The sequence below is a fragment of the Spermophilus citellus genome, assembly GCF_964194105.1.
Source record: "Spermophilus citellus genome assembly, chromosome: 4".
In the NCBI taxonomy this organism is placed as follows: domain Eukaryota; kingdom Metazoa; phylum Chordata; class Mammalia; order Rodentia; family Sciuridae; genus Spermophilus; species Spermophilus citellus.
In genome coordinates, this window is record NC_138185.1 from 67,121,797 (window position 1) to 67,140,703 (window position 18,907).

An 18,907-nucleotide genomic window follows, 5' to 3' on the forward strand; every position below is an offset into this window, starting at 1 on the left:
AACAAAAATAATTTTAAGTCATTGTGAATTTTGGAAAATAGAGAAAAATTTTCAATATTCTTAACTAGCAATTCTAGCATCTTGAAGATTTAGGTATATAGTATTTCCTTATGTGTCATTGGAAATTGCAGAGTTAAAGCATACAGACCTAACAGTGGTGTTAAACTGTTCTCTCATATAAAAGATCTCCTGAGGCAGGCAGTCTAGGTCTGATATGGTGGCTCCACTAAATCATCAGGGACCCAGACATCAGTTTTTCTAATCCACTGTCCTCTTAATGGAGTGATGTTAAAGTCACTTCATGGCCTAAGATGGCTGTTAGAATTACAGCCATACTCTTTGCATTCCAAGGAGACAGGAAGGAAGAAGGACAGAATGTTATCTTCCTATCTTTAAGGAGCCTTCCCAGAAATCAGACCAGTCCTTCCAGAATGGACCAGAATTTAGTCACCTGAACTCACTAAGCTGCAAGGGAGGCTGGGGTATGTCATTTCTCAGGAAGGTGCAGTGCTAGGTTCTGCTACTAAGGATGAAGGAGAGACTTACATCTTGGGAAGCAGTCAGAAGCCTGCCACATTTCCAAGTCATTCTCTATGCATATCTAGTCAGAAAGGATGTTTCATTGAAACCCTTTCTAATAGTTTATTGAAAGAGTTAAAGATGCAAATAGACTTCAATAAATATCAATCAAAAGGTATTATACTTTGCTACCTATAAGTTTTGACACTCATCCAGGGCTAGAAATGACTTTAGTTTTCTCCGAGGTTCACATATTCTGGGACCATTCAGGAACCAGAAATGGTTAAAATGGGCCTGGCGTCAATATTGAGAATAACAGGAGAGGTGGGGTCGGTATTGAGGACCTGGAGACAGCTTGTCTTGTTGAAGGGGGCAGCTACCACTCGGCCCTATTCACTGTTGCTTTTTGAAAATGCTGGCTCATATTGTCAGATTTTCTCTCTCTTTTTTTTTTAAGTAGCCAGAAGTCTAGATTTTTATCTGAAATTTCCTGATGTTTATAACTTGGCAACTAATAAATTCAGTTTAAAAATGCCAGGCAGAGCTCTGTATTGTATAGGTCTTTCACCTCTTTTGTTAGGTTAATTCCCAAGTATTTTATTTTGGGGGGGGATATTGTGAATGGAGTAGTTGTCCTCATTTCTGTTTCAGAGGATTTGTCGCTGATATACAAGAATGCATTTGATTTATGCGTGTTGATTTTATATCCTGCCACTTTGCTGAATTCATTTATTAGCTCTAATAGTTTCTTTGTAGACCCTTTTGGGTCTGTTAGGTATAGAATCATATCATCTGCAAATAGTGATAATTTAAGTTCTTCTTTTCCTATTTTTATGCCTTTAATTTCTTTCGTCTGTCTAATTGCTCTGGCCATCAAATCCCAACAGCATTTCTTGTGGAAATAGATAAAACAATCATGAAAAATTCATATGGAATAATAAAAGACCCAGAATAGCAAAAACAATGCTAAGCAGGAAGTGTGAATCAGGCGGTATAGCGATACCAGACTTCAAACTATACTACAGAGCAATAGTAACAAAAACAGCATGGTACTGGTACCAAAACAGGCGGGTGGACCAATGGTACAGAATAGAGGACACAGTAACCAATCCACAAAACTACAACTATCTTATATTTGATAAAGGGGCTAAAAGCATGCAATGGAGGAAGGATAGCATCTTCAACAAATGGTGCTGGGAAAACTGGAAATCCATTTGCATGAAAATGAAACTGAATCCCTTTCCCTCACCATGCACAAAAGTTAACTCAAAATGGATTAAGGAGCTCGATATTAAATCAGAGACACGGCGTCTGATAGAAGAAAAAGTTGGCTATGATCTACATACTGTGGGGTCGGGCTCCAAATTCCTCAATAGGACACCCATAGTGCAAGAGTTAACAACTAGAATCAACAAATGGGACTTACTCAAACTAAAAAGTTTTTTCTCAGCAAAAGAAACAATAAGAGAGATAAACAGGGAGCCTACATCCTGGGAACAAATCTTTACTCCACACACTTCAGATAGAGCCCTATTATCCAGAGTATACAAAGAACTCAAAAAATTAGATAATAAGATAACAAACAACCCAATCAACAAATGGGCCAAGGACCTGAACAGACACTTCTCAGAGGAGGACATACAATCAATTAACAAGTACATGAAAAAATGCTCACCATCTCTAGCAGTCAGAGAAATGCAAATCAAAACCACCCTAAGATACCATCTCACTCCAGTAAGATTGGCAGCCATTATGAAGTCCAACAACAACAAGTGCTGGCGAGGATGCGGGGAAAAGGGTACACTTGTTCATTGTTGGTGGGACTGCAAATTGGTGCAGCCAATTTGGAAAGCAGTATGGAGATTTCTTGGAAAGCTGGGAATGGAACCACCATTTGACCCAGCTATTCCTCTTCTCGGTCTATTCCCTAAAGACCTAATAAGAGCATGCTACAGGGACACTGCTACATCGATGTTCATAGCAGCACAATTCACGATAGCAAGATTGTGGAACCAACCTAGATGCCCTTCAATAGATGAATGGATAAAAAAAATGTGGCATTTATACACAATGGAGTATTACTCTGCATTAAGAAATGACAAAATCATAGAATTTGGAGGGAAATGGATGGCATTAGAGCAGATTATGCTAAGCGAAGCTAGCCAATCCTTAAAAAACAAATGCCAAATGACTTCTTTGATATAAGGGGAGTAACCAAGGACAGGGTAGGGACGAAGAGCTTGAGAAGAAGATTAACATTAAACAGGGATGATAGGTGGGAGGGAAAGGGAGAGAGAAGGGAAATCGCATGGAATTGGAAGGTGAGCCTCAGGGTTATACACAATTACATATAAGAGGAAAGGAGGGGTAAGAGAAAAATAATACAAGTGAAGAAATGATTTACAGTAGAGGGGGTAGAGAGAGAAAAGGGGAGGGGAGGGGAGGGGAGGGGAAGGGGGATAGTAGAGAATAGGATAGACAGCAGAATACATCAGTCACTAGAATGGCAATATGTAAATCAATGGAAGTGTAACTGATGTGATACAGCAATCGGTATACGGGGTAAAAATGGGAGTTCATAACCCACTTGAATCAAATTGTAAAATATGATATATTAAGAACTTTGTAATGTTTTGAATGACCAACAATAAAAAAAAAAAAAAATGCCAGGCAGATGCACCACCAACCCATGGGCTGCCCATATAGGCTCTTGAGTCTGCAACCTTATTTTTCAGCTGGCAGCTGAGCTTGGTGGGTCAGATGCCTATGATGAGGCTGCAACTCTGCAGTTCCACCTCACCACAGCTTGTCCTCGGTGGCTAATTTGTCTCAGGATGTGAAGAGATCATAAAGATTTGAAGTTAAGCAGGTCCACTGTGAAGTTTAATTGAGTCTCTCCTTCAACTGGCTCTTATTTTCTTCTTCAATCATTTTGGAGTCAGAAAAAAACAATGGAGTTTGAATCTCAACTCAACTCTTAACAGCTGTGACTCTGGGCAAGCCTCTGGTGTCTCATTTGTGCCTGTACAATTAGTTTTTTTGCTTGTTTCTCTTTCTCTATCTTTACTGCTTTCAAGTAGCATAGAATGGTGGTTAAGAGAAGGTCTCTGGGGCCAGAGATGAATCCTGGCTTTTCTCTTTACCTGCTGTGTCACTTACCTTGGGGAAGTTACATAAACTTTCTAGGCCTCATTTCCTCATCTGTCAAAGGTAGCATGTACCTCAGAGGTAGATGGGAAGGATTAAATGAGTTAATGTACATGAAGCATGAAGAGCAGAGCTTGCTGCATAGATTGCACCACTTAAACATGGTCTGTTTCCCCATGTTCTTGTTTTGGCTTCCTCTGATGCTTTGTAATCTATAGATCTTTTAGCACATTCTCACAGGGGACTTGGGGCTCTGGCCCTCCATCTCTGGATAAGCACTGGAACCTTCTAGTGCCACTTTGCAGCCAGCCTTGGGGACCCCTGTCCAGTCACAGACCTGGCCATTGCTACAGCTCCCTCACCAATACTTTGAGCTCTGTTTCTACTACCTTGTTTTTGAGCCCATCTGCACCCTTTTACTTTTCTTAGCTCACGTTTTTCCTTTCACTGTGACATGTCTGAGAAGGAATGAGTCAACTGACTGTGCTGTCCTGATCACATTATATCATTGACCACAGAGTTGACACCTGTTCTCTGAGGCATTGCTGAAGGTCATGTTGTAAGATAAAGAGTCAAAGCAGTGTGAAGTTGCGTTAGCCACTTTCTCTCCAACAAAGGCAATAAGGACCCGGCAGATCACTTGTCCCAGCAGCCATAGAGAGCTGTCTATTCTTGGTGGATTAGCACAGGCTTCCCCCAGCAGGTTTGTGAAAATGGCTAAGTGTCCAAGAGTGTGGCACTGCAGGTGAATTAAAGAAGTTGTCTTTTCTCCTAAAGACTTTAAATGCAGAGAAAGTTAGACTTGATTGTGTTTCAATTAAATAGTTTCTCATTCTTTAAAACCTTACAACAGTTACTAATAGGGCATTATGTAAAAATGTGGATGTGTAACCGAAGTGATTCTGCAATCTGTATTTGGGGTAAAATTGGGAGTTCATAACCAACTTGAATCTAATGTATGAAATATGATATGTCAAGAGCTTTGTAATGTTTAGAACAACCAATAAAAAAATAAATAAATAAAACCTTACCATCCAATCTTTTCAGCTTTCAGGTTAATTTGAACAAGAGATCTGACCTGATCAGCCCAACTGTGCAACTCGTTGAGGAAAGTTAATATTCACAGTGAGAAGAATAAGTGATATAGGTATGTATTGCAAGGACTCTTCTGTTTGTGTGTCATTTACACCCCCCCCCATGTGTTAGTGAGCAGTGAGTAGAAGGGGAAGAGGAAGGATTTGTTTTATTTATTTATTTTTTATTCAATGAGAATTATTAACTTTGGGCTGGGATTGTGGCTCAGTGGTAGAGCGCTCACTTACCACAGCGGAGACCTGGGTTTGATTCTCAGCACCACATAAAAAGATTCATATTTTTTCTCTCTCTCTCTCTCTCTCTCTCTCTCTCTCTCTCTCTCTATCCCCCCTTAAAAAAAAAAGAATTACTGACTTAGATCAACCAGGAGACTGATAAAACCATTCATTGCATTACTCTGTTCTCTCCAACAAAGGCAATAAGGAAGGACTTCCATTTCAGTTCCATATTATCAGCACCCAGGCAGAGAAACTGCAACTTCTGATAGGTTTTATTTTTAGGGCTTCCACTTACTAGACTTAAAAATCTATATTAACAAACTGCCTCATCTTGGATATTAGTCGAGCATTGTTCTGACCAGCATAGATGGCAGAGCTCCAGCAAGGTGAGGGCTGAGAGCTGCAGATTCAACCCATTGAGCATCTTTTAGTGCAGTGCTGTGTACTTTTTAAGTCCGTGGACCTTGCTGAGAATCTGAGAGCTCTGAACCCTCTCCCCAGAAAATCACATACTCGCATAAGCTTTCACATATGATTTCAGGGATTCCCCAACCCTAGAATTCTTTAGGAACCAACAGACCTCAAGTCAAGAATCTTTGTTGTAGGAGTCTGTAGAAAGCTTTCAGGGGACACGAAAAGCTTACCCTCACCCTTACCTCCAGGAGTGAGGAGAAAAATCACCAGCAGTAAGTTTTAAGAAAACTGCTCATCACAGGCCAAAGGCAGATCCTGAGGTCTAGTCTTAATGCAAAATTTTGAACAGGGTAAGTTTAAAAACATTGTTTTCTTGCCCTGAAGGCTGCTAGTGAAGGAGCTGTGCCCTTTGATTTCCTTTCTTTGTTCAGTTGAGAAACTCCACCAGAGGTTGTCTGCACTGTTTTTTGGTTCTGTATTTGCCAGAGTCATCTTGATTTTAGAAAAGACCTCTCTGGACTTGCCTTAGGTCTCAGGAGAGCTGAGTCAGTTATACCCCAAACATTTTTGGAGATTTTTTTTTTTTTTGGCCCGTCTATTTTGTCTCTATGGTTGGCTACCAGAGTTCTCAAGATGACTGTTTTTAGCAGAGGCTACTTGAAACCCTTCCAGGGGGATGTAGTTGCCATAGCTACCTGGGCTGTGAGAGTTACCATTTTCTCTTTTTGGTTCCCTTGTGGTTTCCCTAATCCTTGAGGTAACAACTGATAATGTTACTCTGCTGAGTAGCAAGGAAAAATACTAGATTTTTGTTGCTGTTGCATTTGTTGTGTTGTTGATATTTGGTCTTATGCATTTGACATGGGTGGTGTGTGTGTGGGGGGGGTGTGTTTTGTACATAAGGCAAAGCTACCTCAAAAGATGAAATATTAGGAGAGCTTGGGAAAAATCACATGTGCGTATATATTTTCAATACTGCAATTTAATATTTTGACCCAGTAGTTTAATCTGGTCCATCTTTTTTCCTAATTTTGAACTAGTGGCAATAGACCAGTGCCTTCTGCAGGAAAAAATAATTGGTGAGCTTCATTTCACATTATCTAAAACCCCCAAAAGCCAAGATCCCCTGTGACCCAGGCTGAGAATTAACTAGACCTCGCACCAGGGCCTCCGTGAGCAGAGGGCTAAGTCAGACTGAGGTTTCTGTATCTTTACCTGCTTTGAAAAAAGAGAAGTAGGGTCAGCAGGCAGTAAATACAGCCACACCTGCTGGCACCAGCAGTCCTTTCTGTGTTTCCATCCAGGGCTGTAAATACAACACTGAAAGCACACCTGGTGCTCCAGGTACAGATTAGTCTATGGGGAGATTTAAGGTGGCCTGTTAACAGAAATCAAAGCACTACACCACCCCCCCCCGCCCCAGTCCTCTCTTGCCTTTCTGACTAGTCTTATTTTTCCACTCTCAAAAAGAACTCTATCCTCAGTGTTTTCCAATTTGCTTATCCTGTAAATGTTCAAGAGATTAAAGAAAGAATAGAACACCCTCCTCTGTTTGTTCATACTCAGGACTGTGTGTGTGTGATTAGGGCTGTGGCCTGTGTGTTCTCTGCACAAGCCGAAATCTGAATTTTGGAGGCAGCAGAGGTGGGCACTGCTTCTGATAGAGGAAATCATAGGACTGATGGGGCAGGCTGGGCTCACCTGTGGGTTGTGTCACAGTAGGACATGCCCCTGTGGTGGGGTAGGCTCTAACCCTCACACCTGTGCTCTATCCCCCAGGTCAAAATGAATGCCATGCTGGAGACCACCGAGCTCCCCGCCGTATTTGACGGGGTGAAGCTGGCTGCAGTAGCTGCAGTGCTGTACGTGATTGTCCGCTGTTTGAACTTGAAGAGTCCCACAGCCCCACCTGACCTCTACTTCCAGGACTCGGGGCTCTCACGCTTTCTGCTCAAGTCTTGTCCTCTTCTGACCAAAGAGTGAGTAGACTGTGTGCCCTCTGTGTGCCCAACCTGCTGATCTCTTTGGCTTTGTGTGATATTCAGAGAAGAACCTTGTTGGGCCATGGATATAGCTCGGTGGTAGAGGGCTTGCCTAACATGCATGGGTACTGGGTTCCATCCCCAGCACCAAATGGGGATAGAACACAAAAGACTTCTCAGATTATATCCTTAAGGCATCACTGGAAAAATGGACCCATTGGTGTTAAAACAGCCATAGTCTTGTTAGCAGTCTTGTGTTTAAACACTGGAGGGTGGGAGAAAGAATCTGATTTTTGTTGCCTGGAAATTTCCTGTACTCCAGTGTAGTGTCATTATCCAAGACAAGGACTTTGCAGGAATGGTAGTTAATTGTTAGGTAGATATGGAAAACTTGGACTAGTTCTTTAGCAAACACCCTATTGCCAATCACAGGACAGGGAAACCATCCTTACCCCAAATAACTGATAAGCACAAAGGCATAGACCTTTGTGCTTATTTGGGTACTCTCCATCACCATATTGAAAAATATGGCTAGGGTTAGCTAAGAGAATGCCCTAAAAGGGAGTGGCTTCATTCCCAGTGTGCCAGGTTTCTCTGCACAAGCCTAGATCTGAACTTTGGAGGTAGCAGAGGTGGGCACTGCTTCTGATAGAGGAAATCATAGTTGTAAAATTGAGGGCAACTGCCTTCCAGCTCATACATACTGTTTTTAACATAGCAGTATTAATTTTCCCCTGCAGCTGTCTTCTGATAACTGTGCCTTTCTTTGGGCTGAGCCAAGCCTCAAGCCTGGGGCATGCCATGCCCTTCCCATCAATCTAAATTCCAGACTCCTTTCTTAGAATTGCTGCTTTCCTCAGCCTCTTGCAGCTGATCCTTTTCTGCTTGTGGGCCTCACAGGACTGCAGCTCCTTGCAGAAATGTCTTTCTCAAACTGTATTCCTTCACTACTTGACTAACAAAATTTCCAATGCTCAATGGATAATAATGGAAGCATTTCTCTCCACTGTCTTTTGGGCATTGGTAACCCTGGATGAGTGCTTATCTTTTAAGAGCAGACAAATGGGCAACAGAGACATGAGTTCAGCTTCTTGCTTTGTCCAGTTCAGTCATCTGGTTGATTTTCACATTGTGGGCTTCTGGTGCTTGGGATGCCTGTATATGACTATGCAGTTTCCTCATAGTCATGTCAGTGGTATCATGACCTCGAGTCTAAGAGATGTTGCTTGATACTGGTGGTGCACCACACACAACACAAATGTCATCATATTGAGTTTGAAACTGATCTTGTGACGGACCTTACCGTAGGTTCCACAACCAGGCATCAAACTAAGGATGTGGTGTTCTTATATCACACTGGGTTTGCAGTCAAAACTCTTCCTCACAGAGGATGTGCACAGTAATTGTGTATTTTGGAATTTGTCCTGCATCAGTGCATACTTCACTTTGAATGTTTCCCCAATACTTAATTGAGGTAATTCACTAATTTGGCCTGGTACCCACTTTCAGATTGAGAACTTCTAGACCCAGTTTCTTGATCATCTGTATCATTTTAGGAGATCTTTTGAAAACCAAGGTACTTAAAAGCCTGCAAGTTTATATGCAGATGAATGTAAATTTGCACCCAGCATTACTACCTTAGTAATTAGAGAGAGGAAACCTTGGGAAAGCTGCTGTTGCCCAGGCGCCAGAAAAACATCATGTAAAGTTTGATTCGGTACTAATTAGTCAAAGTGTAAATAAAAGCTGAGTATGGTAGTTTTTTATGTCTTTCATATTCTTCTTTCTTTATTGCTGTTGTTGTTTTAATATACTTTTTATTTTTTTATTTTATTTGTTGTTGTTTCCATATTTTCCCTTTCAAAAATAATGCAGAGTCATGAAGTCCCAAGGTCTCCCTTTGCCTTTTTCCTTCCCTGGCACACATTCTTTATGAGCCTTAAGGACTGGCCTGGTGTCCTTTGAGATGGCCCCACCCACCTCCTGATTTGGAAGAATGTCCCTGCTCCCATCCTCTTGGAGGCCCCAGGCAGTGTGCAGAAAGTGAGCCTCAACCTGAGCCAGTGGCTCTGATTTGGAGCCCTAGTTTATTGGCCACGTGCCAGGCTCTCTCCCAGGAAGTCTGGATTAGGAGGGTGGGGTGACCTAGGTTGAAGGCAGAACTGGTGTTTGTTTAGGAATTAGCTACAGTTTGAAGGTGGGTGTGAAAAGTCCCCAGAAACAATTTACTTCCAAAACCTGTTTTGATTATAGGACTGGCCCTCCTACAGCATTATTGGAGCATTATTTAAGCAACTGAATTGCAATTACACAAGTCTTCTTACTTGAACATGACAAATGGTTAAAGGACAAAGAATTCTTTTCCCCTCCACTTTCAGTAACTCTTTTTTTCTGATTTGGATTCTAATTTTAGAAACACCTATATCCTGTATTTATGAAACATATCAGGAAAATGTTTTTAGATTCCTCTTTTGTCCATGTTACTGCATTTGAAATTTGTTGAGTCTCTCCCATAGAGATTCTGTCACTTAATCCTCTTATGGGATCAGATTCATTATTCCTATCATTTAAGGATGAGACTGGGAGTAGCAGCGAGGGAAACTGAACCCAAACTGGAGTGTGATTCCAAAGTTGATTCCTTTCTTATCCAGGGGGAAGCTGAGAGGGAGTTTTGTCAGGGTGTAGGTGAGAGAACTAAGACATGGAGCAGGAAGAAGCCCTGTGTGCCCTTTGATCCCTGCATGACTCTTTCTTTTTCCCCCATCACTCTGGTGGAACCCACTATCCTCTGATGTTCTTTCTCTGTGTCATATTTCCGAAACAGCCTCTTGTGTATTTGAAGCTGTGGGCAGGAAATGTCTGTTATGGGTAAAAGTCCTTCTCCTGGGACTTTGAAGATTTTTTTTTTAATGAGGAAGCCTGTCTGCAGCCTTCACAAGATCTCACCTAGGCTGGAAAGTTGGTTAACTGATTTACAGCAAGCTGTTGGCATTACTCAGTAGCCCTGACTACTGGCACTCCTTATTATGACTTAATGCAAATCGGAACATATCCCCCTGCTGCTCTGGGGCAAGAAGCGAATTGGTGAAAGGTGGACATTCAAAGCATGCTGTAAGAGTAGGGATTTTTTTCCCCCTCTCAGCAGTAAAGCCAATTTTAAACTCTGTTTTAAGATAATTGACCCAAAGATATAGCATAAATGAAACTTCCAGGTCTGAAGGAAGATCTGTGCTTCGGTGGGACGATGTGACTCTTGTTCACTTAGTAACAGATCAATATTTACCTAGTGATTCATTTTTTTGTTTTCAAGAAGTGTTTGCTTTTAGTGAAACAAGCAGACCAAAGCTCAGTTCTGAACTATGAGGAAAATCTAGGTGGTGATACAAATCTCCATTTTTTCAAGAATAAAAGATTTAATGCATATTCATTTTTTAAAAAATAGAAAATAAAGCACACAAAAATCATCTGTAATTCTTCCATCCAGAGATAGCATACCATTGCTATTTTGGTAATCATCTCTGTGGTCTTTTCTTCTGAATGTACTCGCCTTCCACAAAAACAGGATGGTATGATTTGTTTGTGTTTTGAGGTTTGTTTGGTGTGTGTGTGTGTGTGTGTGTGTGGTGCTAGGGATTAAACTCATGGCGTTGAGCATGCTTGGTAAGCGCTGTACCACTGAGCCACATACATCCCCAGCCCCAGGATGATGCATATTACCTGGTGACCTGTTTGAACATTTTGTATGCTATAACCATTTGCCCACACTGCTGCCTGTCTTCTAACATTCAATTTTTAACATTCTGTCATTCATTCAAATTTCCTCATAGTTTGACAGCAGTAGTGGAGAGAAGTTTGAACTAGTAGGCAAACCTAGGTCTTCTACCTCCATACTAGCCAGGAAACTCTAGATAAAGTGTAGCCCCTTTGGTCTCCAGGTTCCTTCTATGTAAAATGAAGTAGTCAAGATATGTGCATTGCCCTTTGACACTAGTATCCTCGGATTCTGACATTCTTGCTTTGCCAGCAAGCATCAGAAAAGTCCTCCAAGAAGGACCCTTGAGGACTGGGGATGTGGCTCAAGCGGTAGCGTGCTCGCCTGGCATGCGTGCGGCCCGGGTTCGATCCTCAGCACCACATACAAACAAAGATGTTGTGTCTGCCAAAAACTAAAAAATAAATATTAAAAAGTTAAAAAAAAAAAAGGACCCTTGATATCAGGCAAGGAAAGAAGCTAAAGAAAAGGGTTTTCTTGTGTGTCTGTCCTCTCCTGACTATTCCATTCCCATCCCCCATACCATGGGGACAGGCTGGCACTGTTTCCCTTGAGCCCCTTTTTTTTTTTAAATACTTTTTTCAGCTATCATTTATATATAGCAAAATGCATAAATCTTAAGTATTCAGTTCAGGACCTTTTTACCTATGTATTCAGCTGTGTAACCACCACTCCCTTGGGCTTTTACAGGAGCACCCCCAGTCTCCTCCCTCCTTCTGATCCAACCATCTGTCACAACGCCACTTGAGTTGGCTTCCTCAAGCAGGCTATTACTTCAGGCATTCTGCAGTGTGACACCCCCAATCTACCAGTCCAGCTTCATAACTCACTCATGACATTCTCCGGTTGCCAGGAAGTGCCTGTCCCCTGGGCTCTTGTCCTCTGGCTACTCCAGATTCCCTTCTCTCTCCATCCAAATATCCTGCAAGAAAAACTTGAGCAGCATTGATTCTGTGGAACTTTCCCTCACTTGTCCCATACCCCTTCAGCTGGAAAGAGTCCCTCTTATGTTTTTCTACCACATTTCCCCAGCATGGAGCTTCTGAGTCTCTTTTGCATGTTCCACTGGTTTTGTAAGAATTTGTGTCTCCCTCTCTTCCCTATCACTGGAGTAGATGTACCGGGATCAATAGCCACCCACTTGGTGAGACAGATTAGGATCCTGGCAGTTCCCAATCTTTAGTACAATGTCATTCTGTCTTTCATTTTCCATAAACAGGTGTAGGTGAGAGATGTTCCAGTTTTGGAGAATGCCATGTGGGCCAGCAAGAAAAACTTCACTGTCTCCAGCTTGTTCAGTGGCACTCCAGGGAATCAGATGTACCTTTAGTTCTGACAGAGCTTTGTTTTTCTGGGAAGCCTCTCCCCTGTCTCTGGAAGCAGATGGATTTCATTCATTTATTGGTCTTTAATTAGTCAGTGCAGCTGCAAGTCCATGTATAATGGCAGTCTGAGGCCTCTACCTTTTCCTGTGGGCCTCCCTGAAGTTTCTGTCACCTAGGTCCAGGTTATAAAGTGAAGATGGGTAGCAGGTGTCTGTCTCTGGAACCTGCTATTAAAGTTATATATTTCCCTGTGGGAAGCCAGGCTGCTGCTATTTCACTCATTAGCAGGCTTGTCAGAGCTGGTCGTGGTGTAGCTAAAGATGAAGGCATTTAGGAGAAGCAAGATGGAGTGCTCAGCTAATAGACAAACCTAAAACAGAGAGCTGAGGCATCTTCATGGGATGCAAGAGACATCTAGGAGCCCCTGTGGGGTCCAGCAAGTGAAAGCAGTATGATCAAAACCACAGCCATGTGTCTGTGGTTCTTTCTTCCCCAGAGATAGAAACATAATAGTTTCTTTTTTGCGACTGGCTGCCACCTGTTTTACTCAGAACTAGATGTTATTGTTCTCCACTGAGGTTGAGATACCTGAAACTTTTTTTTTTTAAGAGAGAGTGAGAGAGGAGAGAGAGAGAGAGAGGAGAGAGAGAGAGAGAGAGAGAGAGAGAGAGAGAGAGAGAGAGAGAGAGAGAGAGAGAGAGAGAATTTTTAATATTTATTTTTTAGTTCTCGGCGGACACAACATCTTTGTTGGTATGTGGTGCTGAGGATTGAACCCGGGCCGCACGCATGCCAGGCGAGCGCGCTACCGCTTGAGCCACATCCCCAGCCCGAGATACCTGAAACTTGACTGTGAGGATCATGCCCATTCCAACCCCAAACCAAAAATAACAGCTCCGCTATGCATGGTGCCCTCTCTGAATGTTTCTTCATGGAAGCTGCTTTACCGGGTTACAAGAGAATGGCAGCAAGCCATGGCTTTTCTGTATGTGGTAATGGAGTTATCTTCTGGGGGTTTCTTCATTTCTGTCTTCACTCAGAGAATAAGTCTCAAATGGGAATTATATTGAAATGTCATTCTCACCCTGTTTAGTTAATATCTTTAGTTTCTCACCAGTCATCTGTTCATTTTGGTTCATGAACATTTGAGGATCTACTTGTCTTGAGACTAAGTTGTTGGGAGAAATTTTTTAAAATATTTTTTTTAATTATGGATGGACACAATACCTTTATTTTATTTGATTATTTTTATGTGGTGCTGAGGATCGAACCCAGTGCCTCACATGTGCTAGGCAAGCACTCTGCCACTGAGCTACAACCCCAGCCCTCTTTGGGAAGGATTTTTAAAAGATCATTTTTAGAACTGGGTATGGTGGGACATGCCTATAGTCCCAGTGGTGCAGGAGGCTGAAGCAGAAGAATTGCAAATTCGAGGCCAGCCTCAGCAACTTAGTGAGGTTCTAAGCAACTTAGTGAGAATCCTGTCTCAAAATAAAAAGATAAAAATGGCTGGGTACATGGCTCAGTGGTAGAACACCCCTGGGTTCAATCCTAGTACTGCAAATAAATAATGATTTTAAAAGAAGCTTTTCATTTTGGAGTTTTCTAGAAGCATTTTTAATTGATTTCTTTGCAACTCTGCCTCCTAATTATTTCTGATCATGCAGAGCAAATCTACTTTTGATTTTTCTCTCAAACAATACCATCTCTCTATTATGGTTATATATACTCACTTCCTGACAGTAAAATCCTTTTTTCTTTTTTCTGTCCCAAATAAAAGCCTGGTTCTATGTAAGCACATACTGAATTTGTCATAGATGTACAAGATAAGCAATTTTTGTCTTCATCTACAAGGAAATATTAAATAATATGTCTAGTTAGACATACCCTACAAAAAGAACTGATTCAAATGTCTAATAGTGCAATACATGGAGTTCTTTTGCAGATCTAAAGAACATAGGACTCCTGTGTAAACTACTCTCCTGCCATTTTTTTCTCCCTGCCTCATTTTTATAAGGCCATTTATTTGCAGTGGCAGTGCCAAAGCAGAGGCTGTGACAAAGGCATTTGATGTGGATGATAGATATTTTCTCAATGTTAAATACAACATTAGGCAAACGCAGCTTCACACACCCACTTCAGTCAGAGTGCCACCCAAGACTCCTCCCAGGTATAGTTTTGGAGCCAGCACAGCTTATTTCTAGTGAGTTAAAGTTGAAAAGAATTTCATTATCTTGGGCTTAAATTCCTCTTAGTTTTTTCTTGCTCACAGACATTCCATATCAGATTAAAATCCTTTCCTCCTTGGCTGAACACTAAAGCTTTGTCCTTTTTGCAGGATAAATTCCTAATTGCTTTAATTCCATTGACCTGATTTTACCCATTTTAAGAGATATACAAATATTTCCTTGGATGCTTGTGGTAAACTATGAATGGTTATAGCCCTCAGACCTGGAAACTTACAGTTACTTAACTGTAACTTAAGTTACTTGCAAACTTACATTAAGTTTAAGATATAAATGTATATCCTGAAAGATGAAAGGCTCAAAATCATCTTTATTGGATGGGACTGAAGAGCCTCGACTGAGGTTACTTTTTCAAGTGACTTCATCTTAAAATTGCTTATGCAATTTTGAGTGATTGTAATTACAATTAAATTGTCAAGACAAAAAAAAATCCTAAATTACTGACTTTGGGATGTAGTTCTCTGTACTAGGCTGGCCAAAACTTTCTAGTTTGGCACTGACAGGTTTCCTAGGACATGAGAATTTCTGTGCTAATGCTGAAGAAGTCACAAGTAAACATGAATGAGTTGGTCACACTCTTACTCACTGGCTTCTGCCATCATTTGGTGTGGTTTTTTGAGTGGGTGTTCACTTGAAGGTGATGTATACTTTGCCAGTGGCCAGGTTTAATTTAACTCTTAGATATTGGGCTATCTGCATGGTCTCTGCCCTAGCAGGTCACTTATTCAAGGAGCTAGTCATGATAGGAAGGAAAGTGCCACCATCTTTGAGGCATCTTGTGTGGAATCCTGATGACTAACCTGAGTCTGCTAAAAAATTCATCCACTTTCTCTAACTTAGATCCAGGCTTGGCTTGTTTTTTTTTTTTTTTTAAGAGTCTTTGTGCCTTCTTTCAGGAATTGCTGAAGCCTGAAATATATAAAAAGATTCAGAATCCAAAATATTAAAGACTTTCTCTATTTAGTTCATATAGAAGAAGTCTCATCTCATGCCAAGCACTCTAAAGCAGTTTCTTAAGTTACCATTTTCTCCAAATGTCTGTCCTTCCTACTTCCTGCCCTGTTCCTCAAGCCTGAAGTTTTTCTTCAGGGGTCTACTATATCTTCAAAAATGTAAAAGCTACCTGTACACAGCAGATTCCACCTGTGCACAACCGAGTCCATTGTCACATGGTGACATCAGACAGTGTCAAACTCAGCACATACGGATGGACAAGTGGGTCTCTACTCCTGTCCTAGATCCTGTTACTAAGTTACCCCTCCATTCCAGTCTTTCCCAGACTAGGAACCAAGGTCCATCTTGACCCACCATCCTTAACTTCTAACTCTACTTAAACTACTTTACTTAATTTACTTTATAGGTCTTGCCTGGTATCCACCTTTGTGGTCCTTCTTGATATGTTGTTGCCTGAAAATTGTTCCAATATCTAGGAGCAGAAAATGGATCTCACCTTCTGGAAAAGTGCAAAATTTCTAAGTGTAGCCAGCTTTTATCAGCTCCTCATGTTTTATTGATCCCATGAATTCCGTAGTTACCAATTTTGATCTCAAGCCGATCTTTTTCTCTGCCTGCCTCTCAGCATGCCTCCCCTCACTATGATAGTCCATTTTCCACTACAAAATAATATGTACGTATTGGTAAAGTATATTTAAGACAATAAATTGACTCCAAAAATAATATTCTAGAGGGTAACAATGTGACTCCTAGACTCTTAGTGCCAGTGTGGTCCTCCAGTGGCTAGAGATCAAGAGCTCAGTACAGTCATACTTCATCTCTGTCTGAAGCAGCAGTGAATGAAGTGACCAGCTTTGGACCCTGGTTATCTTCAGCAACATCAAGACTATCTATCTTTCCTGGGCTGGAGGTGTGGCTTAGTGGTACAGTGCTTGCCAGGCACGCGCAAGACCCTGGGTCCCATCCACAGTACGGTGGTGGGGATGGGGGTGTTCCTGTAAATGGAGTCTGGAGTCTATTGTTGGGGATTGGTTTTAGGATCAGAATGGTAGTGATATCATAGTTACTCAAGGACAGCTTTTTTCAGGTTTTTAAGGAATCTATCCACAGAACTCTAGGAAGCTGTTATTTACACAGAAAGCTGTAATCCTGGTTTGTGTATGATCAGATGAGATGCCGTTGTTGTGGCCACCCCAGCAACTGATAAAGAAGTGCCAACAACTAGCAACAGTATACTCCTCAGCACTCTTCATCTGCCTGAGGTAGCTGCCTACAGTGTTATGGTGAGCCATGGAAGTGAGTCAGTCATTGTGACAGCCTTGGAACCACCCTAAATCTCCACCCAGTGTCAACTTCTGATCTTAGAATGAGGGCTCTTGGTTAGTGTGGGCACTTGACATCCAGCCAGACTACTTAACTTCTGAGGTAGCCATTAAAAAAGTCTGTACTCTGAAACATTTGGGAAGCCTCACCAGGAGGTCAGTGAGTAGCCCAGAATTCTGTGGCCTCCCAGGAAGGGTAGAGGTTCAAGAGAAGCAGCAGGTTATGTATTTTTCCATTTTTCCACTGGGTGCTAGTGCTATTGCCATAACTAGCTTGATTTTCCTGTGACATGTAGCACCAGGTCCTCCTCCTGGCAAGACCCTGAACTTACTCACGCAAGTTGGTAAAGATCAGTTTGAGTTCCATATTAATATGAAATGAGAGCCCCCATAATTTATTTTTTAACTTAGAACTTACGAGCCATAACAGTATGGACTTTTCCTGCTTTGGTATTTGAATAAAGGAAGGTTCTTCTTGTGAATGAATAAGTAAAGAACTATGTATTTTAATAATCAATTAATAATAGTCAGTAATCTACTCTTGCAATCTGCTCACCCCCTGCACCGCACATTCACCTCTTCTTGTATATAGTCACAATACCTTTTCTCTTATTTCCACCTTCTCTAGCCATCAAAATCCTCTCTCTCCTTCCTTCAAGACCTTAAATCCTACCTCCTCCAGCATCCTCTAACATTTACCCATCTCTGTCTCTTTTGCTCTTCCCCAATGATGGGGATATAAGCAGAAACCCTCCGTGTGTATATCTTCACCCCCATGTTACAGGCTTGAAGACAAAAACTGTTTTAAAATTATCTGTCCCCCATGGCTGCTACTTTGTGCAGGATCAGTGAACACCAGTGCTTGAAGATTGTCTTGATAGGAACATGTGGTCAAGTGTCAGAATGAATAATTTAGACAAAGGATAAAGGAATATTAAAAAGGGAGATGGGGGCTGGGGCTGGTGCTCAGCAGTAGAGCGCTCACCTAGCATGTGCGAGGCACTAGGTTCGATCCTCAGCACCTCATAAAAATAAATAAAATAAAGGCATTGTGTCCAACTACAACTAAAAAATAATATTTAAAAAAGGGGGGAGATGAAACTATGCACTTAGAGTGAGGAGGTCTGAAAGATTCATCAACTTTGAATAGATCGGATGGTAAGAGAGAAGGCACAGAGGTTGGTGGGGCAGGAGCCCATGACAGTCATCATTTAAGAAAGCACTCTGGCAGAAAACTGGCTTTGCCTTCCAGGCCAGCACTTCTCACCTATCCACATTTGTCCTTTTGTCCTGTGGGCCTTCCAACCCGCTACCAAGGTAAGAAGGTGGCAGAGACCTCGGCACAGTTGGCACATGTCCTCATTGTTGCTGCTTTACCCTGACCCCACATCACCTCATGCTCCTGTCCCCCAGTTCCATGATTTACATATGGTTAATCTTTGACCATCTCTCGTAATTCCCAATGATGAACGTAGTGTTGTTTGCATGGTGTTTGGACCTGCCACCCAGTCTGCCCTTTGCTCATTGTCCTTTTGATTTTGTTTGCTAATGAGTGTCTGGCCCTCTCACTGGTCTGTTTCCACAGTTGCTTCCTGGCCAGCCCTTAGACAGGTGCCCATGCCATGATCTGGTGACAAGAGCTATCTGATTACACCTGAGAATCCTGGTCTGTAGGGAAGGAAAGGAGGTCAGATCACATGGAGTCTAAAATTCCAAGGAGGAAGGAGTTGGGACTTGTGCCTGGTAGTGGTAGGAAGTGGAAGGTTAGGTCAAACTCCGAGGCCTCCAAGGTGGAATCAGTGGTGTAGGAGGATAATGGAACAGCCTTGGGCACTGGAGGAAAGGGCTGAGTCACAGATAATGCCAAGAGTCACAGATAATGCCAAGGTTACAACGCACTGAGAAATAATAGA

The 18,907-nt window shown here is 41.9% G+C and overlaps 1 protein-coding gene across 1 annotated transcript in view; it reads left to right on the forward strand.

The window, feature by feature from the left end:
• Positions 1-18,907, forward strand: part of ABHD2 (abhydrolase domain containing 2, acylglycerol lipase) — a 103,309-nt gene that overhangs the window by 18,745 nt on the left and 65,657 nt on the right. Inside the window, exons 2-3 of the mRNA XM_081289868.1 lie at positions 4,714-4,813; positions 7,173-7,372. Of these exons, the coding sequence (XP_081145994.1) occupies positions 7,179-7,372 (194 nt within the window). The 5' untranslated portion in view covers positions 4,714-4,813; positions 7,173-7,178. The remainder of the gene's footprint in view (positions 1-4,713; positions 4,814-7,172; positions 7,373-18,907) is intronic.